This window comes from Chanodichthys erythropterus, chromosome 3 (assembly GCF_024489055.1).
Source record: "Chanodichthys erythropterus isolate Z2021 chromosome 3, ASM2448905v1, whole genome shotgun sequence".
NCBI classification, from domain to species: domain Eukaryota; kingdom Metazoa; phylum Chordata; class Actinopteri; order Cypriniformes; family Xenocyprididae; genus Chanodichthys; species Chanodichthys erythropterus.
This window is the reverse complement of record NC_090223.1, coordinates 9,585,869-9,613,264: the sequence shown is the minus strand read 5'-3', so window position 1 is coordinate 9,613,264 and position 27,396 is coordinate 9,585,869. Positions and strand designations below refer to the sequence as shown.

At 36.8% G+C, this 27,396-nt stretch overlaps 1 protein-coding gene across 3 annotated transcripts in view; it reads right to left on the bottom strand.

Annotated features, from left to right (window-relative positions):
* Positions 1-2,173: 2,173 nt before the first annotated feature.
* The window catches only part of LOC137017032 (muscle M-line assembly protein unc-89-like), a 95,711-nt gene continuing 70,488 nt past the window's right edge, over positions 2,174-27,396 (bottom strand). For all 3 annotated transcript variants that reach the window (XM_067380928.1, XM_067380927.1, XM_067380926.1), the window contains 4 exons: positions 22,217-22,513; positions 20,991-21,302; positions 3,172-3,201; positions 2,174-2,608 (listed from right to left, as the gene is read on the bottom strand). In XM_067380928.1, the coding sequence (XP_067237029.1) occupies positions 2,508-2,608; positions 3,172-3,201; positions 20,991-21,302; positions 22,217-22,513 (740 nt within the window). In that variant the 3' untranslated portion in view covers positions 2,174-2,507. The remainder of the gene's footprint in view (positions 2,609-3,171; positions 3,202-20,990; positions 21,303-22,216; positions 22,514-27,396) is intronic.

Sequence of the window (27,396 nt, the reverse complement as noted above, 5' to 3'; positions counted from 1 at the left end):
ATGTAACTTTGATGAAGTCCAGTGATGCTCTATATGTAAGATTGTTTTTACCTCAGTATACTTTAACAAAATTACAGGACAGAATTAAATTCCTCACCTCACTTTGAGTAAAATGTATCACCTATAGGTGGATCAATTGTGCAAATCTTCTGGGAATGTAGAAAACAAACATTTTTAGAAAAAAAGGTTCACCCACGATTGTGGGTATGCTTTAAAAACTGCATGATCATATTTTTGCTGAAACTGTATTTTTTTTCTTATAAATGTAATTTTTACTGTTATTATTTACTTTTAATATTATGACCATAATTGTTCTATCATCTGCTGCTGTTTCTATTGTTGTTTTTGTTATTTCTCTTTTCTTCTATGTAAAAATATCAAAACAATAAAAAGACAATAGAAAAAAGATAAAAGTGCATGTTGAAAGCCTTTTCTTGGCACTGGGTGAAAATGCAGTTCTTGAATTAGCAATAAAAAGAAAAAAACATTCTAGATTGTGCTGATTTATAGTTGAAGAAAAGTACAAAGTTATTATTTAGAGCTCTTGAAAGTTGAACAACAGCTGATTAAAGTCTCATTTTATTGCTGGACATTTGTCATTACAATCAACACAACTAGACAATAATTCATGTTAAAAGATTTATTAGGAAGCAAAAACTGTAAAATCAGTGTTTGTCCACTAGAGGACAGAAGAGATCAGACATTAAGATCAGCAGTACAGCAATATTCATCAATCACATGCTTATGAAAAAATAATACAACAAAAGAAAAATGTGGTATCATGTCACTAAATATTAAATCTGAACAAGTTTTTCCATCTTTCAATATACTGTAAGTGCTTCAGCATGAATATAAAGGCACTATAAATTCAAATATTCATTAATAACATGCTTATGAAAAAATAAAAGAAGAAACAACAACACTACAATGGTATTATGCAAAATGTCTCTTTTTCCATCTTTTTTTTAAATAGTTCAATAAGGCTACTTTAAGTTCTTCAGCATGAATATAAAGGCACTTTAAATTCAACTCACATTTACAATCAGACATGAAGATTCACTTCACATCATATCTTTAATATTCCCTTATTCAAGCATAATTACATCATAGAGCAAAAAAAAGCCATACATTTAAAACTTAAAAAGAAATATAAAAAAAGAGTCAGCTTAAGTAGTAGGTTATAATTATAATTATTTTTACAATAATACTGTGACTTACAGTGAAGCTGAATAACACTGAATGTGACACACTAATGCATTTCTACACATGAAGAGAATCTCAAAGACATGTGATTAGTTCTGAACTTGAACGTTAATCTGACACTGGTGGCCAGCAGCCATATCACCCTGTAGCCCAAGACTGGTTGCCCACTGAAGCTAAGCAGAGCTGAGCCTGGTTAGTACCTGGATGGGAGACCTCCTGGGAAAATCAGGTAGCTGCTGGAAGAGGTGTTAGTGAGGCCAGCAGGGGGCGCTCACCCTGTGGTCTGTGTGGGTCCTAACGCCCCAGTATAGTGACGGGGACACTGTACTGTAACATCTTTCGGATGAGACGCTAAACCGAGGTCCAGACTCTCTGTGGTCATTAAAAATCCTATGGCACTTCTCGAAAAGAGTAGGGGTGTAACCCTGGTGCCCTGGCCAAATTCACTCCAATCACGGCCTCCTAATAATCCCCATCCATTGAATTGGCTCTTTCACTCTCTCTCCTCTCCACCTTCAGCTGGTGTGTGGTGAGCGCACTGGCTGCACACTGGTGGTGGATGAGGAGAGACCCCTGATTGTACAGTTGTACATAGGAAAGCACTATATAAATGCCTCATTCATTCATTCAATTACAATAAACATCAAATTCAAATACTGTGGTAAAACATCTTATAAAAATCATATTCCTCACTGTCGATAATCACACAATCAAAGCTGTGAGACTCACACTAGTATTGTGTTAAAGGGATAGTTCATCCAAAAATGAAAAGTTGATGTTTATCTGCTTACCCCCAGCGCATCCAAGATGTAGGTGACTTTGTTTCTTCAGTAGAACACAATTGATTATTTTTAACTGCAACCGTTGCCGTTTGTCAGTCAAATAATGCATGTCAATGGGAACTCGAACAATAAGAGTACTGAAGAAACAAAGTCACCTACATCTTGGATGTGCTGGGGGTAAGCAGATAAACATCAACTTTTCATTTTTGGGTGAACTATCCCTTTAAAAGTGGTACAGGTATGAAGTGTAACATTATTAAAATGATATAAGAAAGTGTTACTATGTTTCTCAGTTCATATAAAGTAATTTTTACATGCAGGTTCATCATCTCAACAGACACGGGTTCATTTCTCACTGTAACTGGACGGATTCTAGAGGATTATGAAAACTGAAATGTGTTTTTGTTGTTGGAGATGAAGTGTTGATGATGTCAGAGTGATTGACACTGGTGGGCGTGTCTAATCTCATTAAAGTGTTGATGATGTCAGAGTGATTGACACTGGTGGGCGTGTCTAATCTCATTAAAGTAAACTCTCCTGCTCATTCACTCCATCCAGATCCTCTGCTTTCAGCAGCGGCATCACTACAGCGACTGATTCGTTCCCTCGTTTTTCTGTGGAGTCTGTCAGAAAATACACAGACAATGACAAATTAAAAGAGATGTACTGATCTGGATTCAGTCATATTATACGAGACATCAAAACTAAAGTCAAGCATTTACGTGTATAAAATCATGTAACACAGACTGTCAGAAGTTCATCTCACTTATTTGACAAGTTCAGTCTGGTTTAAGCACTTTTCTCACAAATGAACATCATATTTATTGTTCTTGTGAACAATGGGTTTTTTGAATGGGTTTTTGCCTGAAATAAGGTCTGTGGTTAACAAAGCCTCTAAATACTTTCACGTTTTGATCTATGACATAAAACACACCAGTTATAACCCACTTGTGATTTTTTAAACTTTTACTGTGTCTTAAAATCGGCAGTTGCTAACAAATTGCTAAAATGGACCGAGGTCCTGAAACTCAAGCATCTACTAAAATAAGCAACTAAAATATAAAGATAATTCAGACTGTGTTTGAAATCTGAAAACTGAATAAAAACTAAAGTGAAAGAAGCCGCATCTCACACATCAATCATGATCACATTTTAAAGATATTCAGCACAAGCGACAAAATCTCACCCTTCATCAATGATCTCCTCTCCTCTTCATCTGTGACAGCGGCACATAGAAACAAAGAAATACAAGGAAAATGTTTCCATTAGACCAAGTGTGCTTTTGTACTTAAAAACAATGAATATGTGTTTGACATTTCTACATATGCATCATTCAGATGCTGATTTATCAGTGTGAAACAGACAAAAACAGTTTTCTATTTCTGGCAAGAAGAAAACAATAAACATTTGTGCTTCATCTACAGAGCACTGATATAAATAATGCTGAAGCAATTCATTGAGGTGTTGCAGCAACTTAAATCATTCTGAAACTTTAATCATTAATTCGGCACTGTAGGTTTTATATAGGGTGAATTCAGGTTGATTGGGAAACTTTTTACCATTGAGATGACTGATGACTGAGATAACTGATATTTATATTGACATAAAAAGAAAACGCATACCTATTCAATACTTGGGTAAAGTTGGTTTTATATTCGCACATTCGGACATCCTTGTTAATCACACTACATTGGACATTCAGTGGACATTCACAAGTAAATATGCCATTAAAACAATACTTGCCTATTTTGATCCACTGTGAAAAATGTTGCAAGTTGACAATCGTTGGTTGTCAATATCATGTCGCTGCTTAAAATTTGCAAACATTAATTTATTGCACATTTATTGGAAAGTCTGAATTTATCAGAAGTTCGAATGTGCGAATATAAAACCAACTTTACCCAAGTCTATTCAATTGCACCTGCTTCCATTTATTTACGATCACAAGAATGCACAAAACAACTCCACTAAGGCTTTTAAATCCAAAGGCTTAAACATTTAGGAATATATTGATAACACACCCTATGTTTACGTCACTTTTCTGAGCCTTTCTATTGATTTTCCTCTAAATTATCTCCGTCTATCTATCCTGATCCTTTCAGCCAGAGCAACAGAGGGAGCTCATGAGAAGACAACAGGAGTTATGAGTTATACGAGTTAACCGGAGTGTGTGAATCTGTGAAAGATATGCATTTGTCAGGAATCAACAGGCACAGGAAAGAGACAGATAAAACATTAAACTAAATAAATACACGATTGTAATCATATAAGAATTGTCTTCGTTCCTCAAGCAGTCTTTGATATTTTCCATAAACGTGTGTATTTATCGCAATAGAGTGCCCCAGGGATGACGCATTTTTGTAGGCAAAACCCGGAAGTGAGTTAGCATTTTAGGACTTCCGGTTCCAACGCCGTCAAGTCTATAGGTTTTTTGAAGGGGTGTTTGCTAAATCGCCTGAAATAAGGTCTGTGGTTAACAAAGCCTCTAAATACTTTCACGTTTCGATCTATGACATAAAACACACCAGTTTTAACCCACTTGTGATTTTTTAAACTTTTACTGTGTCTTAAAATCGGCAGTTGCTAACAAATTGCTAAAAGGGACTACTTCCTTTGGCGGGGACTTTAGACGTCATCATTAAAAACGGGACATTTGGACAGCATTTCTCATGAAAAAGTGGATAAGTATTAATAACAGCGCAGATCATAATCAGCGAGCATGTTTATAAATAAAGTTGTTTCCTAAATAAAGTTTGAGGAAGCTTGGCGGTGACGACGTTGATCCGCGACCATGGTGTGCTGTAGTCTGTTTATAGCCTACTGTTAGCCTTTTACATCTGACCACTTTATTTAGGCTTCAAAATCTATAAATGTTGTGTTAACTTGTAAAGATTATCTTGATAGACAAAACGTGTAAGTGTCATAACCCTTTGTTAAACACAGAGCTTATTTTCTGTGATTTTCCAAAAGTCTATGGGAAAAATGCATAGGCCTTCAACCGAGGGAACCCGTGCGCCGCTAACTTCCGGGTTGGCCTACAAAAACGCGTCATCCCTGGGGCACTCTATGGTTAACATAAGTAGCCTTTAGCATCGCATATATGACAGTGGAAACGCGACTGGCTCTGGCACACACGACACGTTAGGAGTAAAATATCACATCATAAGGCTTTGGTGCATCAGTGACAGGTAGGGTGACCAGATGAGATTGGCTGAAATTCGGGACGGGGTTTTCTACGGTGTTCTATGATATTAGACTGCGTAGCATATAATAAAAGATAATGAATTTCAAACCTGAACCAAACATATTTTTATTCAAAGATCAACAGTCTGTCATTAGTCTTTAGTCTGCCACAAAAAAAACAACATTAAAATCATGAACTCAAATGTCATTGTGAAAAGAAAAACAACAATGACTGTTGTAAGTAACAGTGCATAAATCAGACCTTCTGTATAGCCTAACGCTAATAAGCTTAAACGAAAATAATGAAATAATTGTGTAGTGAAGTATTTTTTTGTACACAGTGCTGCGAACAATCAATCACTCCGTGTACGCGTTCATCACTGTCCTACTCGCGGCTGCAGCAACTTGCGCTCTCTTCATCAAGGCTTAAAACAAAAAGGACATGCATATCTAAATTCGCGCCTAGACGCCTACGGTATTTTTTTAGAACTTAGAAAAAAGATGCTGCAGCCAATAAGCAGCCGACGGGGGCTGGTTGCAGGACGACTCAACCTCCGCAGTTTTTAATGTTTATCAGACAATAACTTCTCAAGATTTTGCTTTAGTATAATTTTCGGGACAATTAGGGCCAGATTCGGGATTCGGGACAACAGTTTAGATTTCGGGACGTCTGGTCACCCTAGTGACAGGTGAAGAACAGACAGCGGGTTGTTCATGTATTGCAGGGTCAGGATGCTCTTATAGTCATGCAGCAGCACTTTTGTGGAAGGTCAGTAAAGTAAAGAGCAATTAAGGGCACGAAAACTGTTTATTGTATTGTGTCCGATTGTTTAGATTAAAATATCCAAAACCACTAGAACAGTGTTATATATTTTGTTGACGTGTACATTAGCCCAAATGTTTCCAAGAATATTTAAATCCAGAGAAATAAGCGTGTCCGTACGTTGCCCTCCAATGACATCATACCTGCGTTACCATTGGTTTCCGAGGGTATTTATTTGTAGAAACCATAGAAACACCAGAGATGCTTTAATATATTCTGTGTTTTATTAGACAGGTGAGCAACTGTTTGGATACATTCATCAACAGAAACCCGATCATTGGTATATAGCTCAACACAGTCTTATTGTCTTATTGTTTTCTTGATTTACAGCTAGTATTATGTTTTACCATGACTAACATTGATCTCTTACTGCAGTGTGACAAGTGTTTCATAACAGTCGCCGAGTGAACGCTCAGAGCATTATAACTTTCAACACACAAATGTATCTAATATGATAAACAGCGCTGCGTTACTACACACATACGCTTGAGCAGAAGAAGCAGAAGTGACACCTGCGGCATAATAAAAGCTCCACTGCTCTCGCACTCGTCTCTCATTAGCAATCGCTCCAGTGTCCTCGTTCCGCTTCAACATTTTTCAGCCACACTTTGTTTAATACTACAGTAATGTTAAATCTTAAATACATTTGCTCATCAATGAACATGATTTCTGTCCAAGTCCTGTCCCGATTCTTATCCACCAGCTGTAGACATGAAGACAACACCTCCCATGATTCAGTGAAATCAAGGAGTCATCAAGCTGTTTTGAATAAGCGACCTCTAGAGGTGAAAACTACACAGTGTGCCTTTAACAAAAACTAGGAGAAAATGAAGAAGCCATGGGGAAACTAAGGACACTCTTACTGTAACATAAGAATCAGGGTGATCAACTCTATAAAAGCAGGAAGAAGGAAGATTATTCACAAGTGGAAGCTGTTTGAAACAGACACCAGTCTTCTCAGGAGTGGACGTCCCAGCTGTATCCTGTATGTTTTCACATATGGTTTTCTTTATGTACCGGAACCATTTCCATATAAGGAACAAGGCTCTACTAGGATAGAATGGGAGACAGGGAATGGTCCCTGCTTTCTGCATTACAAGCATAGGAGAAGGTCTTTGGGATAGCAAGGAACTCCTGGATAGCTGACCGGGAGATGACCATATTTAGACTTGTTTTTCTATATGTATCACATTCCTATACCATGAGCTATATGATGTATTCTCTCTCTCTCATTGGCTGAAACTATACTACACCCCTTGTACTCTTTCTATATATTCTCTCTTTTCTTATCAATAAAATTAGACTATATTCTCCCTCAGCGCTGAGTGATTGCTCATTCAATTGCCAATTAAGAGGTCTGGGATGAGGCACGAATTAGGAGCAAAAACCTAACAATTACATTTTCATATCTTATCTCATTATGGAGTTGTAGACTGTTGAATAGAGAATGTGCACTTGTGACAATTTGCCCCATCGGCGGGTAAATTGTCACACTAGATTATCTAAAAATAAGAACAAAACTACTTAATTGTTATTATTGATTTTATTTTTTTAAATTCAAACCAGAACTGGAAATATAAACAATCATGCCTCGAGAATTTGGAAAAAAAAAATTTCAATCCAAACAATACACATTTCAATCAAAACACATTAAGTAGCAAGACCACTTTACTTTGAACTTTAAACTCAAACGTTCTCTGGCTTGCACATAGATCCATGATAACCGAATGAAATACTGCAGATAACTCGCTTAACTTAACATGTTTAATCTCTGAACATAACTGCATGAGCATGTTCTATGTGTTTATTTGTACTGGGGCAAGTTGTCACATGTGACGACTTGCCCCAAAGTCATTGAGACAACTTGCCTCAAACTGACATGTGTGCTAATGTTGGCTAAATCTCAAGGATAGCTCAACATATAAAGTATCAAAAGACATGTTATTGTCTCCTCTATGTTGTGCAAAATAAGAATTTTTAACATTCATATCTAACAATGTTGTATTGCATAAAATTTAAAGTGCAAATTTTTTACATTTTAAGCCACAAAAATAAGAAAATTGTGCTAACCTCAGATTAGAGCGATCTTGACCACATGTGAACAGGAAGTTGACTATAGAAGAAGAAGTCACACAAAGTGGCTATTTGATTTTTGAGATAGAGCCTCTAGTTCTGGAGTTATGAAGAGTGTGACAACTTACCCCGCTCTCCTCTATACACTACCAGTCAAAAGTTTGGACATGGTAAGATTTTTAATGTTTTTAAAAGAAGTCTCTTCTGCTCACAAAGGCTGCATTTATTTAATGAAGAATACAGTAAAAACAGTAATATTGTGAAATATTATTACAATTTAAAATAACAGTTTTCTGTTTGAATATGTTATAAAATGTAATTTATTCCTGTGATCAAAGCTGAATTTTCATCATCATTACTCCAGTCTTCAGTGTCACATGATCCTTCAGAAATCATTCTAATATGATGATTTGATGCTCAAGAAACATTTATTATTATTATCAATGTAGAAAACAGTTGTGTACTTTTTTTCAGGATTATTTGATGAATAGAAAGTAAAAAAAAACAAACAAAACAAAACAAAAAAAAGCAGCATTTATCTGAAATACAAAGCTTCTGTAGCATTATACACTACCGTTCAAAAGTTTGGGGTCAGTATACATTTTTATTTTAATTTTTTTGAAAAGAAATTAAAGAAATTAATTCTTTTTTTCAGCAAGGATGCATTAAATCAATCAAAAGTGACAGTAAAGACATTTATAATGTTACAAAAGATTAGATTTCAGATAAACACTGTTCTTTTGAACTTTCTATTCATCAAAATTAGAATAATACTCAGAATAAGATCAATAACATGCATTCAGAGAACAGATGGACAGATGTTTTGTTGTTAAATACGTTAATAAATGATCTTGATCTATAACGCGAGATGGGCACCGCCATGTTTGTTTGCGCAGCTGTTCAGAGAGTCCCGTCGGTCAGATTTACAGCTCATGAATTCATCAATTTCTCCCGAAATCCATGTAAGTGACCGCTGATCTGAGAGAAAAATAGTGTAAACTTTATAGTTACTTAAATTATTGTGTCTGATATGAATAAAACACGTCGGCAAATTATATTTGAATTTATTGTTACAGCTGCTTCCATAGACATCAGTATGTACTTTACAAACTCTAAATGTATTGTTTTACTAGTACTTATGTATATTTAAATGTCTAACACCTAAAATAAACATTATGTTGTTGAAAACAGCCAAAGCGCGAAAGCACACTTTGAACCTGGCAGTCAAGTGACGTCACTGAACGTTCTAAATCCCATATTTGGGACCGTACTCTCAGGGGCACATGAATAAAAATCCCATATGTGGGACTCAAAAGGTTAAAAGAGATGGGCACAAAAATGACCAGATTTTCTCTCGTTTGTCTCGCCCCACTTGTCATGTCTCTATTCCTCACCAGTGGGACGTGCCCCACACTTTGAGAAATGCTGGTGTAGTGTACACTAAGACAGACAGGCTAAGACTAAAGGAAGTTATAACTGAGCTACTGACAGTTTTTACCATGGAAATGTACTAATTAACAAAAACAAAAAAAAAAAATCTGAAATTTTTTTCTGAAAATCTGCAGATCTGGGGCCGTATTCACAAAACATCTTAAGGCTAAAAGTAGCTCCTAACTTGCCGATTTAGGAGAAAATCTTAAAAATAATGGGTGTGTCAGTCCTAATTTTAGGAGTCCTAAATTTTTGCTTTTTTACTCTTAGTGGTCATCAAGGGCAGTATTCACAAAACATTTTATCTCACCACTAAGAGTAAAAAAGCAAAAATTTAGGACTCCTAAAATTAGGACTGACACACCCATTATTTTTAAGATTTTCTCCTAAATCGGCAAGTTAGGAGCTACTTTTAGCCTTAAGATGTTTTGTGAATACCATAAAAGTTCTTAGTAAAGAGTTTCCTCTTAAAACCTATTCACAAAGCTGCTGAGACAAACTTTTACTAAGGAATAGAGAGTCTTAAAATAAGAGAAAGAGTGGGATTGACCTCATTGCTATGGATGATGTCATCACGCTTACTAACTATGATTGGCTGATGGGGAGGAGCCTCTGTCAGTGATTTAATATGGTATCATGTTTCCATATTCAAATAAAGATTTAAAAATAAAATGTTGTCATATTCAAATAAAGATTTAAAATGCAGGCTAAGTGTCACTAAATTGTCAAGCCTCTGCGTCTCGAGAGATTGCAGAATTAAAGCGACAAATTATGTTTTATAAACAAAGTCCAGGAGGAGTAAATTCTAGGGCTAGACCAGAACATTTGAATATTCATTTGGTAGGTTGGTATTCGATTTTCAATTTTGAGATTTGAATTTCGTGTGTTTTTTTGTTTGTTTGTTTGTTTTGTTTTGCACATCTGGCATTCCCCTCGCGAAACGGTTCTCATTCATGCTTGAATGTTTACAATATAAAATCTGGCGAAATACAATACTCTTTTTACAATTATCTTATATAACCTAGCCGTTTTAATATGATGGACAGTTTAAGAAAGCCAACCATTATACTTAAAAAATATATATGTTTCTTAGCCTACTAATGTGTTCCCTGCAACTGGAGTATTCTCTGTCTGAAGCGCACAACTGATGAAGTGATTTGTTTGTCAGAAATATGTTAGTCTACTTTATTAAAAGTATTGCTCTTAACAGACCCGTGTAGTTCAGTGTCCGTTCTCGTAGCATTTAAGCACTGCCCACGTGAGGCGCACCGTTTCTGGCTCACGCTGTTCTGTAGTTTATTAAAAGTTTATTAATTTTGAATGTGTTCTCGACATAATCAAAATGCAAACAGGCAGACAGACAGACACACAGAGATTCCTGCTGTAGCGCTGTGTCTAAGGAGCATATAGGGATAATGTTAGCTCACTTAGCTTGAGTTATTGATACCGCACAGACTTAACAGAGGCGATTGACATTTCACAACTGGCGCTTTATTCCCCATGAATATCCGAATGTTAAGGTAAAGAAAAAGTCAATGACTGTGCTTCTTGGGTCTGCATGCAAACCTTCTGAGCACAGATTAATGCCTCAACCAAAAGAAAGAAGTCGAAAATGTATTGCTCTTATTGTTGCAACAATATGCATTTTTTGGATCAGTGTGCTAATTTTGTCAAGCTTACTATGGAGCAGAAGAGACTGGATAAAGTCCAATAACTGTTGTTGGAAATGTGGATTCCGACATCAAGCTGCTCAGTGTCGTTTAAGGATTACCTGCTGCATCTGTAAAGGTAAACATGTTCAAGCATTGCATGAAGTAAATGCCAAGCCAACAGAGAATTTGAATGCAGCAACTTGTGGTCTGGTTAGTTCTGCTCCAATTGACATTCTTTATCTGGACCGGAGAGCTGGATGTTCTCAAGTATTATTGAAAGTCATTAAGGTTCTTTTAAGAAATGGCAATCACACCCTTGAAACCTATGCTATATTGGACGACGGCTCAGAAAGAACGATTCTCCTTCAAAAAGCAGCAGAGAAGTTGAAGTTACAAGGTGAATCAGAGAGCATCACTCTAAGAACTGTGAGACAGGATTTGCGGGTGTTGCAAAAATCTTCAGTGACAATCTGCCTGTCTTCTATCAACCAGCCAAACAAATTTTACACAATCAGAACGCGTTTACTGCAAACCAATTGGGTTTGGCGGAACATACCTACCCAGTAACTCGACTTCAGCACCAGAACAAGCATTTGAGGAAATTGCCCTTACCTCATTTAAACAATGTTAGACCACTTATACTGATTGGGTCAGATAATCCACAGTTAATAACTCCTGTCCAACCAGTGAGAATAGGACCACCTAGAGGTCCTGCAGCGGTCAAGACTAGACTTGGATGGACGTTACAGTGTCCAGGCAAAGGTCTTCCATATACTGGTAATGTGACTCCCTGTTTGTTCACTTCCAGTGTTTCTCCATCATCTGAAATCTACTGTCAAGTAGAAAAATTGTGGCAATTGGATGTATTGCCATATAGAAGTGAAAAACTGGTTACTAGATCCAAGCAAGATCACAAGGCCATGGATCTCCTGCAAGCTAAAACAATCAGAGTAGAAGTGGATGGAGTTCTGAGGTATGCCACCCCTTTACTGCGTGTAAGGAATATGCCCACTCTGTCAGCACCTCCTCAAGCAGTTTTGCCTAACCTTCGTCACACCGAAAAGCACCTTCTCAGAGATCCAGAATGTGCCTATAATGCAGAAATTGCCAAACTTGAACATGCAGGATATGTAACCAAGGTTGGAAGAGAAATGGATTGCTCCAAAGAATCCTGGTTTATACCACACCATATGGTAACACATAATGGAAAGAACAGAATTGTGTTTAATTGTTCATTTTCATATCAGGGGCACAATTTGAACGAGTTACTCTTACCAGGGCCAAACCTAACATCATCCCTTTTGGGCATTCTACTGCGTTTCAGAGAGCATTCTTTCACTCTAAGTAGCGATATTAAAGGAATGTTTCATCAGGTGAGGCTGTTACCATCAGATAAGTCAATCTTGAGATTTCTGTGGCGTGATCTTCTGAGGGAAACCCAACCCAATGTATATGAGTGGCAAGTACTTCCTTTTGGTACAACCTGCTCACCGTGTCATGCCACTTATGCACTGCAAAAGTATGTCATTGAACAAGGTCAATCAGAAGATGTATGCACAGCTGTACAGCAGCTATTTTATGTTGACAACTGGTTACAGAGTTTTCCTGCAATTGAGATGGCACGAGCTCTGTCTAATAAAATGAGGAGGTTACTTTCTGAAGGAGGCTTTGAGCTGAGACAGTGGGCTAGTAATGTTGCAGACATCATTCAGCACTTGCCCATGGAACTGCTATCTCAAAGTGATGAACACTGGCTTAATCAGAGTGATATGGAACCTCAAGAACCAGCTTTAGGACTTCACTGGCTGTGTCAGTCAGACACTTTGATGTACAAGTCTTACATACAGAAATCTTCCCCCATCACTATGAGAAATATTTATCGAATGATTGCTAGTTTATATGACCCTCTTGGATACACCACTCCTTTCACTACCAGGGCTAAAATAATAGTGCAGCAATTGTGGAGCAAAACTCGTGAATGGGATGATCCTTTACTCCCTGCAGACCTCTTAGAGTCTTGGAAGAAATGGGAAAGTGAGCTCCAACACTTGAATGGAATCAGACTTCCTCGATGCTATGCGAGTATGGAAATAGATCATGCTGATTGTTTGCAAGAAATTCACATATTTTGTGATGCTTCAGAACGTGCGTACAGATGTGTGGGATACCTGCAAACAGATGATCCACTGAAAAGGGTGGAAGTGGCCTTTTTAACAGCACGATCACGAGTTGCACCGTAAAAGCAGCTGTCGATGCCAAGACTAGAATTATGTGCAGCACTTACAGGAGCCCAACTTGCTCACCTGTTAAAGAAAGAACTTACTATCAAGATATCCAGGATCCATTTGTGGTCAGACTCCACAACAGTCTTAACTTGGATTCAATCTGATTCATGTCATTTCAAGGTATTTGTTGGAACCCGAATAGCAGAAATTCAAGAGCTGACTGACTCCCTGGATTGGTGCTATGTAGATTCATTGAATAATCCAGCAGATGATGTCACAAGAGGTTGGATGTTACAGGAGCTTATGGAGGAAAGTAGGTGGTTCAAGGGTCCCACTTTTCTATATTTGTGTCCAGAATACTGGCCGAAGAATCCTTCAGCCTTAGTAAATTAAGATACAGAGGAACTGTGCAAACCGATCATTTGCCTAAATGTAACTACAGTCTCAGGCTATTCAATTCCCGAACCCTCACAATTCAGCAGCTTCAAGGATTTAATTCATGCTACTGTAAAATCTCTTCATGGAGAAGCCTCTGCAGAGAATCAAAGTCCTTACGCTGAAGAGTATCAGGAAGCAGAATTGATGATCTTAAGATCTGCACAGAGAGACAGCTTCCCTGAGGAGATTCAAAGTCTTACCAGTGGGAAATCTCTGTCATCATCAAGTCGTTTGGTAACGTTAGCTCCAGACTTTGACAAGGTAATGCAAGTAATCCGAGTGGGAGGTAGATTGCGTCATTGCGATCAGTTGGAATTAGAAACCATTCACCCTATAGTTCTAGATCCAAGACATCTTGGATCTAGAGCCAAATTATGTACCAGTAATTTGGCTGTCTCTCAGCCAAATTATGTACCAGTTATCAATGTAAAGCTGCTTTGACACAATCTGCATTGTAAAAAGTGCTATATAAATAAAGGTGACTTGACTTGAATTGTTACCAAGCTGCTTATTCGACAGTATGAGTGATTTAAAACATCCTGGTGCTGAACGTTTATTCGCAGAGTTGAGAAAATACTGGATTCTCAGAGGTAGAGAGGCTGTGAGAACAATGTGGCTGTGCAGAGTGTCAAAAATGGAGAGCTCAACACATATCTCCAAGAATGGCAGATTTACCTCCGGCACGTTTACATTTACATCAACCACCCTTCTTCTCTACAGGAATGGATTGCTTTGGGCCATTTATTGTCAAAATGGGCCGAAAAAATGAGAAGAGATGGGGAATATTGTTTAAGTGTTTAACCACAAGAGCTGTACATATTGAAGTTCTAACCAGCCTTGATATTGATTCCTTCTTGATGTCCTTAAGATGTTTTATTTCCAGAAGAGGAAAGCCGGCTGAACTGCCATCTGATCAAGGAACAAATTTTAAGGGGGGGAAATCGGTAACTCGCAGATGCCTTTAATGCCATGCACTCATGCCTGAAAACCCAGTTAGCAGAGTATCAGTTCAAATTTTCCTTAAATCCACCTCATGCACCCCACTTTGGAGGCTCTTGGGAGAGGGAGATTCGGTCTATTAAATCTGCCCTGAATGTTACTCTCAATTCATAAACTGTAACAGAAGAAGGTCTTACCATTGTTCTTGTGGAAATTGAGGGGATTTTAAATTCCAAACCTCTGGGATATGCGTCCACTGATGTGGCTGACCCTGACCCTGTTACCCCAAATCTCCTCCTTATGGGGCGGCAAAATCCTTCGCTCCCACAGGCAGTCTACCATGAGTGCGATTTGCTCAGTCAACTACGATGGAGAACATGCCAAATACTTGCTGATAGGTTTTGGTCACAGTTCATTAGGAATTATTTGCTGACTTTACAAACTAGGTCAAAATGGCAAACCGACACTGATGCACTTCAGTCAGAGACTGTGGTCTTAGTGGTGGACCCCCAGCTGCCTAGAGCACTTTGGCCTGTAGGCCATGTCATTAAGCTAATTTCTGGTAAAGATGGAAGAATACGCACGGCAGAAGTAAGGGTGAAAGATAGAACATATCTACGACCAGTTAGTTGTTTAATAAGCCTCCCTGCAGTCCCTGACAGTAGTAGTTAGCTTCATTGTAAGTGCAAATTTGTTGGACAAATTTGGGGGCAGCTGTTGTGAAGGGGATGAGTCAGTAGGGGGCGATACTGTTTCTTTAAATACCCTGCAACTTGACATCCTCCTTGAGCACATGGTGGAAGCCATTGGAAGTTGACCTAGGCCTAGGAGAGTGGTCTTAACTCCCTCGGGTCGGCGGTCACGCCGGCGTGATCACTGCGTTTTTTTTCTAACCAGTGTGAAAGAGAGTCAAAATACTCCATCAATGTTGCACATACAATTAAGAGCTATACACCATTTTAATCTGTGGAATATCTTCTTTTATTTGTGTACACTCAGGGCAAAAAAAAAAATGTTGTGCTTTTTGTAAAATAACGAAAACTAACATGATGCGTGATCTCTCGTCTCCCTCTGAACGAAGTCCAATCTGATAGTTCTCAGAAAATGAACTGTAACTTAGTGAATACTAATAACAAAAAAAAATAGACTTATGTCTAAAAGAACGGTGAAATGTCAGGTTTTAAATCGTGTAAGTCAAATCAAAAACAAAAATTCTGTGTTTATGAAATCTGTATGAAAAGAGAGCCATGTCAGAAGTCCGTGATTCAGCTCATTATCTGCTAATGCGGCCACGCCCACGGAGCCAGCGCTATTCAGACGCAAATACTGAGGCAATGCATGCATTCATTGTCTCAATCGTGTATTTATTGTCTTGAAAAGTGTTTTGAATAGCCATAGTTAGCGATCTCTGGCCTCTGTTAGTTCAGTAATTTCCCGCATTGCCTATTCTTCTTTAGCATTGGCATTTGTGGACTAAAGGTGCACAGAGCGCCCTCCGGCTGCAAGTATGAATTGAAAACAGTATCCAGCATTCACAGTGATGACAATAAATATTGAATAAATATTAGGCTACTCCTCTGTATAGAAAATTGACATAAACATGAGAATCCATCAATATTTCTCCAAATGTGCATGCTTTTAAGGTAAAAGCCTATATGAAATGCCATAGAGGTAACATAACTGTTCAGACACTTTGTAGCCTATCATAGAAATGCATTATATTTTAAAGAATATAATAGAATACCATTGTTTTAAATTGTAATAATATTTCTTAGTATTGCTGTTTTTTCTGTATGTTTGATTTATATTATGATGAGCTTGAGACATGATCAACAGAGGGTTTTTACACAGCCTACCTGTCTGAAAGAGCTCATTATTTATGCAGGTTATTAGAGGTTCTTTATGCGATTCTTTTGTCTTCTCAGGTGAGAATCACCCATTATTCATGATGATTCACGCCTCCACGCATACTGTGTTTCTTGACCAAAGATGTTTTAGAAAATTTAAATCTCTCTATTGTTTTATATGAAGGAGTAGGAATGATAATTTTTACATAATTTTGAAGTAAAAACTCTAGTCTACAACCCTACAATACCCAGAAGTCTTGTGAACACAGATTTAATATATATATTTTGGCTTTATTTCAGTGACTGAAGTTTTTTGTTTTTTCAATAACCACACATAAACATTATTCCTTCAAAAACACAAACATGTACATACATGTTCCTCACATATTATTGTAGCCTAGTTTGTGCTGAATACAGTGTAATGACCCTTTTTCCATTAATATGTTTATGAACAACTGAAAAAAGCACAAATGTCAGGGCATGTCAAAAATCCTCAGACCCCTGAGGGTTAACTGGCTTGTTTATGGGGACTGTGTGTGTGCATCAATTGTAAGTTAAATATGTCTTTTCTTGAGGGGTATGTGTGTAAGTATCTATTGTTGTATAAGACTACTGAATATTTATACTGATTTTCTTGGATTTTAAATCTTTTAATCTGTGTTGAATACATGTTGTTGCTTGCATTGTTTGACCAATTGATGTTGGTTACAATTATTGAAACCTTTTGTAATCTATGATTGTTATATATATTTTAAACTAATATTCATATTCTTGTTGCTTCTAGAAACCACATTTGTTCCACTGAGCCTTCAATAAAGAACTTTGCATTCTAACAGATGCCCCACAGTGATTATATTTCCAACCAGCATTCATGAAACTTTATGACAGTGTCTATCTGTTCCCTACAATGCCTTTAATAATTTGAAAGAGGTTTGGTAAAGAAAGAATGCATGGGTAAAATGTTAAAGACACTATTTTAACACTGTACTTTATTTGGCATTAGTTTATACATGCAGCATGTGACAAATAATAGGGATATTATTTGTTGAATGGTAAATAAGCAATTATTTATCACCATTTAGAGAGCCATTAGGTGGCTTCCACAAGAAGCATTCCCATACAATTCTCTTCCATTCTACATTCAGTTCAACAGCATTGCATTTATCCATTCTGTGTTCACTTTATTTATTTGTTCTTTGATTATTATTTTACTATCTTTTAGAAGTGCATATTCATTTTCATTATTAATTGTTGTGGTATTTACTCTTGCATGTCTAATGTTAATAAATTTCATTGATTTTATTATCCATGGGTTTCAAAGACGTCACTTCCGCTACGCCCGCCGCCATATTTGTGTCCGAGATGGCAATTAACACAGCAGCGCTTCATTGTATTGATGATCATCTGAGCGCTCAAACAGCAACACAAAACATTATCTATGATTATGGCTGTCATATTAATAACATTTTATTTGTATACAATATTGTATTAAAATGTTGTTAATTCTAGTTGCTGTGTTTTGGCGTGTTGTTACAGGAAGAACGCATCCACAACAGGAGCTATTCTGACTACGTTACTAGTTCAAGTTCATGCGTGCATGATTTAGTGCAAATATAAGTTGTAATATTATGTTTATCTTCTATAAATATATATGAATTACCCTTAATGAGAGCTCTGTAGTCTCACCAATAATTCACCAAGAACGTTCAAACATTTTCATGACATTTAATTCGAAAAATGACTTTGATTCCCGAGCTGGTTCTGATCGAGGCTATCTATTACTATAACAGGAAAAACTTTTACACAGCGTGGATCGTTCCGGAAGCCAGAATCCCCGAAGTGTGAAATTGGCCTATAGAGAGAAGAATATCTTCAGCCCCCTCCCGCTGAAGCTTTGAATATTCGGTGCTGATTCCTACCGAACTTCGAAGCTCAAAAAAAAGTATTCGGACCAGCCCTAGTATATTCACATGATCTATCCTGTCAGCTTGGCATTCTTGGCAAGGCATGTATACAGTGGCTTAACTTTGTTTTAAAAAGTGGGTGGGACAGGAAGGGGGGGTATTGCAATTGTATTATTACAATAATAATAATAATAATATGATATTAAAATTAATATGATAGTTTCTTCCTTACATCTACTATAATACAATATGTCTCGAGAGTATGTATATTAGTTAATAAATACGTGGATCCGCTGTTCCAAATAGATTGTCCTGATGGACCGGAGGCATTATTTTCGTTTAGCATGCAAGAGGTTCTGGGTTAGAATCCAACCACGTATGATTTTTTTTTTCTCTCATTAAAACCCAAAGATGTTCGTCAGTGATTGTATATCAAGAGCAGGGACACGTTTATTTGTATTTTGTTTTGTGATTCGACGTAACGAATAGAGAGTCTCTGCAACAGTTAAGCGATAGATTGAAGCGCTCGTCCGTGTGAACACTGCGCTGTGTGCACGAGCGCCAAGAAAACACTGTTGCGACAAGGAGCACTCAACATGATTTCAAAAACAACACATCCCAGCGCCAGATCGCCTATTATTAACACAAATTGATAATCAACTAGAGGTGTTTCTTTTGTATTAGTTATCCGCGAGATGTTTCAAAAAGTGGTGGAGACATGTCCCACCCTTCCCACCCGCAAATTACGCCTATGTATATACATATGTGAACTCATGAAAACATTGCCACAGGTAATGGAACATTATATTCTTATTTACTTGTTTATTAAGATTTATTTTTGACGTTTTTATTATGATAGGACAGTGAGTAGACAGGAAACGAAGTGCAAGAGAGAAAGGGGGGACGGGATCGGGAAAGGTCCACGAGGTGGAACTCGAACGTGGGTCATCCGAGCTGCCCACAAGACTATCAGTGTCAATGATCAGATGTTTTCATTCAGTGCATATTGCCTGTACATAAATGAACCTTTATGGTATGCCACCATAGACTCAAATCTATAAATAAAAAAAAATGTATTTTATAAAGAAAAGGCTCAGATTCAAGACTTTATCACTATTGACTCAATGGTGTTCAGTGTCTTTGGGCAGATTGCTGAGGCGAATAATCGGCAACAGCCGTTTTAGGATTGTTTGTGATTTGGTCTTAGTGCATAGCTGTCAACCCTCCCGTTTTTTCCGGGTTTCTCACGTAATTTAGCTCTTTTCCCGTTTTAGTATTTTCCCGTAAAATATCCCGTATTTTTACGCTCTGATTGTGTTAACTCAGAACACGCAACTATCTGTGTCTGTGAAGTGGCTTGCACTTGACCACGGGCGATGCACGTATGCATGCGCCGAACGAGTCTTTCCGCACTCATGGAGTTTCTTTGAAAGGCTCGCGGGAAATGTAGTATATAAATTGTAATGGACATCGGGAGAAATGGGAACACGGGGGCACTGCGATGCAACTGCAAAGGGCACTTTCACTTTCACGATCAAAGTGCACGCCATTGATAAGCATTGTAAATGCAGTATTACAGATTAAACGCGCAGGTCTCCTCTCGTGCGTCCTCCTCACTGGACGAGGCAAATATCTCACTTTCAGATATCTCTTTCATAGATGCCATCAATGCTTTTACCTTTCTAGATGTATTTACCGAAATCAAAACAGTCCATAAACTATTATCCTCACGAAAACTTCAGTCAAGCCAGCTTGCGCCTCAATCTGAGAGATCAGCCTTCAGTTTCTCGGTTTCTGAATGGGCGGTTTGGCTTGATTGACATTATATACCATCGACCTGTCCAAAAACGTCAGCACGCTTTGATCGATGGTTTGGAGATCGCGTGTTTCTCCGTTCGAGAGCGCATTTCCGTTGATTGTTTACGAACGAAAGCTCACAGAAACGTGAAAATGAAAATGGTCTCATTTGAAAGAAAATATCCTAAGCTAAAAGTTGATATAGTGTGACTGATTGAAGCAACCCTTATCAAAAGTGCAGGGGTCCTGACCCCCTGTCCCCAGTGCAAACGTAATAATCGTGTAAAAAAAAATCCCTTATTTTGGGGATGGATCCCGGAAAATCTCCCTTATTTTCAGTGTTCAATGTTGACAGCTATGTCTTAGTGACTGAGGAGTCCTCTTGACTACTGCTAATGTTTCACAGTTTAAGGAGCTGGTTTTAGTGAAAATGCTTTGTGAAATACTCAAAGAGCAAAAATTTAGAATGTCCAAGTTCAAATCAAATTCAAACTGCTGAAGTATGAGGAGTTTTTGAGCTTTGAAGTTTTGTTTCCCCACTTTCAAAGGATTGACAGAAATCTTGTGATGAATAAAAGTCTTGTGGGTTCAGGACAACGTGAGGACATTTTTGGCTGAATTATCCTTTAAGAACGACACAATGCTGATCTAAAATAAAATCATAATTACAATGAAAGTACATATTTCACTCACCAGAAACAGTAACATTGAATATCTTGAATGAGGCTTTGCCATTTCCGATGATCTTTAGTTTGTATATTCCAGTGTGGACAATTTCAGTTTTCTTGATGGTGAGATCTCCAGTCTGATGATTCAGATCCACATTGTATTTAAATCTAGAATCCCAGTACTCATACTCTTCTTCACACTTCTCTTCTGTGTTTTTAGCTACAGGACTGTTGTGATCTCCAAACATCCAGAATATCTTATCTCCTGTCTGTATTTCAGTATTGGCACGTAGAGTCACATCCGCCCCCTTCATCACTGACACTGAATTCACTTCATCTGTCAAAGAAACAGAAAAATACAGAAGAGAAATCAGAAGCAGAAAACCAACAGCAGCAGAAATAAACAGAAGAAACATTGTCATATCACACCTGACATACTGGATCACAAACACATCATTTACTCTATTTTAAGATGAAAAGAGCTCAACTTGTCATTGTAGAAATCTGAATGTAAGTATAAATCTCTACAGCTCATGTGTGTTTGACTGATGAAACTGTGTTGAACTCCAGTCTGTGTTTCTAAGAGTAAAAATCCACTCAAATGACATGAAATATGAGTGTGTTGAATTGTGTTTGTGTGAAGAAGCGCTTCTGAATGTTTGATTTGTGATCAGATAATGACTGTATTGCAGTTCAATAATGATCAGGAATAATGAGGAGGATTGTGACTGATAAAGTTGATCAAACAATCCTGCAGACAGAAGCAACACAGTCTGTGTGAAGAACAGATTCAGAACAGACAACAGCATCTGAAAGAAGAGCTGCTTCATTGAGGAACCACATCTGTCTGAAACACCACAAACCAGCTCTGACTAAATACATTAATAAATTAATTCATTATTCAATTCAAATTAATTAATCTGCAACTGCCTGTATTTACAGTTGACTTCAGTTGACCTTTCTGAGTCTTCCAGCTTTGATAAAATAGAGACACATTTGAACACATTTTCAGTCCAGAATGATTGAACTCTGTACATTAATTCCTCTAGAAGCTCTTGATCCTGACATTACAGTGTGTTGATTTCTACATCAGTATAGATCTGCTATGGAAGCAGTGCAGTGATATGATGAACAGCTCAGAGTTTCTCCATCATTAATATAACACAACTGAACACTTTTATCATCATATTTTGACACAAGGTCTGTCATATACACTGCTGCTGTTTCACTGAAAGACTTTGTGTTACTCACCACAGACGATAATCCTGAAGAGTCTGAATGTTGAATAATCTCTGGTCTTGATCTCTAGTTTATATAATCCAGTGTGTTCATGTGTGGTTTGTTGAATGATGAGAGATCCAGTCTGAGGGTCCAGCTTCATTTGGTCTCTGAATTCATCAGACCATTGAGGATTCTCACGGTTCTCTCCAGTCATTTCAACTATGAGTTTCTCTCCAAACTTCCACTGTATTTTATCATCCTTCTGTATATCAGTATCAGAGTTCAGAGTGGCAGAACTTCCCTTCAGCACTGATTCATTCACTGGTCCTGCAGCAGCACAGAAACAGAGAAACAGAGATCAGAAATCAGAACCAGAAACTAACATCGTCTGACAACAAATCATTACTGATCAATTGTTTAACATCTCAAATGTTTCATTCACTCAGTTTATAAATATCAGTAATGAACTCAGTTTTCTCTGATTCTACCATATTATAGAAATCTACATGAAGATATAAATGAATTAAATGAGTCGACCTCAAATCTAATGTGTGTTTTGACCAACAGAACAGCCTGAAATCCACACAACAAACATCAGACGCACAGATTTAGTTGAGCTTGACTATTTAAAGATCCTCTTTTACACTAAAAGAAGCAAATAGAAGAAAAAAGTCTGAAACAAAGTCTGAATTCTACAGTGGCCCAGTAGTGCACAACACAACAAAATTAAAAAAGCAAACATAAGTTCACAATGCAACAAAATCGAACAAGTGTTGCCAGGGAAGTCACTAAAGATGGTGGATTTGTTGCTAAAAGTCATTGTGGGATGACGTCATCATGTAACTGTGATGCAAAACTGCATTATTGTGTAAATACACATAAAAATATGAATTGAAACCTGTTAAATCAGATTTGTTCATAATATAAATATAATATAAATATATTTATAATAATATAAACCTATTTTATTTGTAAAAGTAATAAACATCTTTTTGATAAAATATTTTTATTTTTAAATACAACATTGAATTACTGAACAGTTACACATTTTGAACAATTATAGTTTTAAGCTGTGTATAGGTAGTTAAAAATAGGGCACAATGTACTGTGTTAATATGAAGGAATTATCCATGTTGATTTTTCACAGGTGTTTTACCTGTATTATAATTTACACATTACAGGGTTACAACTTAACAGATCTTGTCCTCACAGAATATTACCAGAACCTTTTCTGTTTTTCTACAGTTTACAGTGTACCTAACCGAACAAGAATTATAGATACAAGCTAATAACATGCTGTATCATAAATCAACAATTATTATTGAACTATTTCAACTATCATCTTAATTCACATATGAAGTGTGTACTGTCATCTTTCTTCAGCTCTCTCCAGGCTGATGTGCTGCTTGACTGACTGTTCAATGCTTTCCTCTTTTTGAGTCATTAAGATGGTTTAAGTCACTTTTCAAAAGTTGATAAAAGTTGCCAAATACATTTTAAAAATATCTAAATTTGTTGCTAGGTGCTTTAGGTGCTTTGTTAAGGTAGTCTGAAAAGTTGCTAAATCTAGCAACAAAATTGCTAAGTTGGCAACAATGCACCTGGTAATCAATTCTGCTTTGATAAAGGTCTATTGGTAAGACTAACTTACTAAAGGTGAAACTGTACCTTCCTGTATGTGTTGGCAACATGTAATATGATTAATCTGGTGCACCTTCACACATCCAACACATCTAATTATAGGTTATACCTGCAACACTTGTGGTGTTAAAGGGTCAAGAATAAACATAAAATGTAGCTAAAAAAAAAATCAATACTTAATTTTGCCAACATGTTTCGGCACAGAGGCTTTAATCAGGGCTAAAATGTTACAGGCTCCTTTAAATACAAACAGAGTAATATAATATCATCCACCAATCACATCCTACTGAGAAAAAAAAAAAAAAGGTAACACTTGAAGGGGTGTGCATAAGACTGACATGACACCTTCATAATCTTGACATGACACGTGTCATGAATATGAAGGAGGTTTTATGCATGTTTATGACAACTGTCATCAAGTGTCATTCGCTTAATTATGTCATTTTTAATGCAAAGATGACATTGTTTGAGATGTCCGAGTTATGACAACTTGACATAAACCAATATATCATAACCTGTCATAAACATGACATAGCAGATTAATTATCAAACTTAAAAAACTACTTAGCTTTATGGGTTAACATTACATTACATTATTTTGGTAACACTTCAGTATATTCACTATGACTTTTCCCTCAATAAACTATCAATTTACTGCTTATTATAGTTAATTGTTAGGTTTAGATATTGGGTAGGATTAAGAATGTAGAATATGGTCATGCAGAATAAGGCATTAATATGTGCTTTATAAGTACTAATAAATAGCCAATATTTTATCCATATGAATGCTAATAGTAATAAGCAACTAGTTAAAAGGCCCTAAAATAAAGTGTTACCATTATTTTATAACAGTGTCATCTTATTTATGAAATTTGAAATTGTCTATTATCTGACCTTCTGTTGGAGGAAACTTTAAAAAAAAAACAAACAAAAAAAAAAAACATGAAATGCAAAATAGTCATGACGCTGTTATAAAATTATTTGTCAGAGTTTTGTCACTTAATGACATTTTAATGACAAGTTCAATTTGTACCACTGTACTTGAGCTCAAGATGCATATTCATGACACTATTATAATGGCCTCATGACAGCCAATGTCAAAACCAACCACATGACAGTTTAATGTAATGTTAACCCATAAAGCTAAATGATGTCAAGTCGTCATGCCAAAGACACTGAGAGTTATGATGTATTTGTTTATGTCAAGTTGTCGTAACAAAGACATCTCAAACAATGTCATCTTTGCATTAAAAATGACATAATTGAGCGAATGACACTTAATGACAGTTGTCATAAACATTCATAAAACCTCCTTCATATTCATGACACGTGTCATGTCATGATTATGAAGGTGTCATGTCAGTCTTATGCACACTCCTTCAAGTAAAGTGTTACAAAAAAAAGATATTATATATAATATATATATATATATATATATATATATATATATATATATAGAGAGAGAGAGAATATATATATATATATATATATATATATATATATATATATATATATATAGAGACAGAGATACAGGTATGTGGTATGGGCAAAAATACATCAAAATGTATTTTAAAATAAAATACAAAATACCTTAATTTTAAATGTATCAAAATAAACTACAAAATACAGCAGCCAAACCATGTATCAAAATAAACTACTATATTTTTGTATTTTGAAAATACTACAAAATACTTTTACAAGGGAGCATAAATTTCTTCGCAAACCTTCCATCAATTGGCCTCTTTGATCTATGCCTTCACCATTACACTGACTTGATTAAGTAAACAATGTTTGATAGCAACGGCTTTTCTTTCCCCGAGTCATACAATAAATCTGACATATGCAACCAATTAAAGGCACAAATTAGGGATGCACCGATTCGATATTCAGATCGGTATCGGTTCCGATACTGCCATTTTTGCCGGATCGGGTATCGGCCGAACGGGACCGATCCAAATCCGATACTATGCGTGTACTATTCTGTGTTATTGTTAAGCTCCACAAAAAGCACAAAAACATTAAAAAGCACCATAAAGTTTCTGTGCACTATATTCCAAGTGTTCTGAAGCCATTCCATAGTTTAATTTGAGGTACAGATGAATATTTAAGTGTTTAAAATTAAAGTTCACGTAAATGCCTCCCTCCGCTGCGGCTGTCAGTCATTCTCCATTCAGCATTCAGATTGCGTGTCGCGTTCAGCTACGACAGTCAACACAATGAAACACTCTCCAAGATGAATGGAGCGCTGCCGTTGCACGCTGATTCCATGGTGCTTCAAGCACATCATTCTGCACACGGGATGCGCATCAGCGCTTTGTCCCGCTCTGTATGGGAGCCGTTCATATTATAATACTTTTGCACAATGAAAGATTGTTAATATTTTTTTTTTGTTCTATTCTATCTATCATATGTTGCTGCATCATTTCAATTTTTATACTTTAATTATAAGACATTTAATAGCTTCTGATTTCGTCCACGTTTTTATATTTATTTACAAACTTATAGGATAAACAAATAGGCCTAGGCTATGCATTTATTTATATTATGAAAAGAAAGTATTATGAAAAAAAAGTTAAACGAAGTCTGCGTCCATGACCGCGGTGGCGCTGTTGTCATGTCGACCATCACAGCCCTAAGTGAGGCATACAGTTTATTAGGTAATTTAGCACTTATCTTATTACTTGAATATTGGATTAGATCGGTATCGGCTGATACTGAATCCCAGGTATCGTTATCGGAAGTGAAAAAGACGGATCAGTGCATCCCTAGCACAAAAATTTAGGATTTTTAGATTAAAATATTCAAAAACCACTAAAACAATGTTATATTTTTTTGTTGACTTGTGACCTTACATTATATTCTAAATCCAGAGAAATAAGCAATTTTAACCAGGACACACACCGTGTCCATGTGTCGCCTATCAATGACATCATTACCCTCGATTTCCCATTTTATTTTGTCGGAAAACCATGGAAACATCAAAGACACTTTAGTATTGTATACTATGAGTTTTATTAGACAGGGAAGCAACTGTTTGGATACATTCATCAACAGAAAACTCATCATGTTATATCGCTTAAAGGTACAATATGTAACATTTTTGCAGTAAAATATCCAAAAACCACTAGGCTAGTGTTATATATTTTGTCCAGCTGATTACTAACAATATCTCTAATGTTTTCAACTACTTGTAAATCATGAGAAAATTCCCATTCTAAACAGTGACACGGGGCAGTGTAGTCGCCTGTCAATTACATCAGTTACCCTTTGTTACCGCCTTTACTGACGTAGAAACCACATGACAACAGTGCCGTGGACAAATGCGGAAGTAGTGTCTAGCTTCCAGCAAACCACTAGCTTGCTTCAAGCAGTTCCTTATTTACTTCTTGCACGTTTTATGGTGGATTGTGTTACTTATTTATGGAACATAATTACTGTTTACCATCTGCCGCTGGTTCTGTCGACAAGGACAGCTCCCGTAAACTCATGACCGGAAAAGCGGAAGCGGCGCCGGCGACTGTGTCATAATAAAAGTCCCGCTGCTCGTGAGGCGTGTGTTGATCAATCGC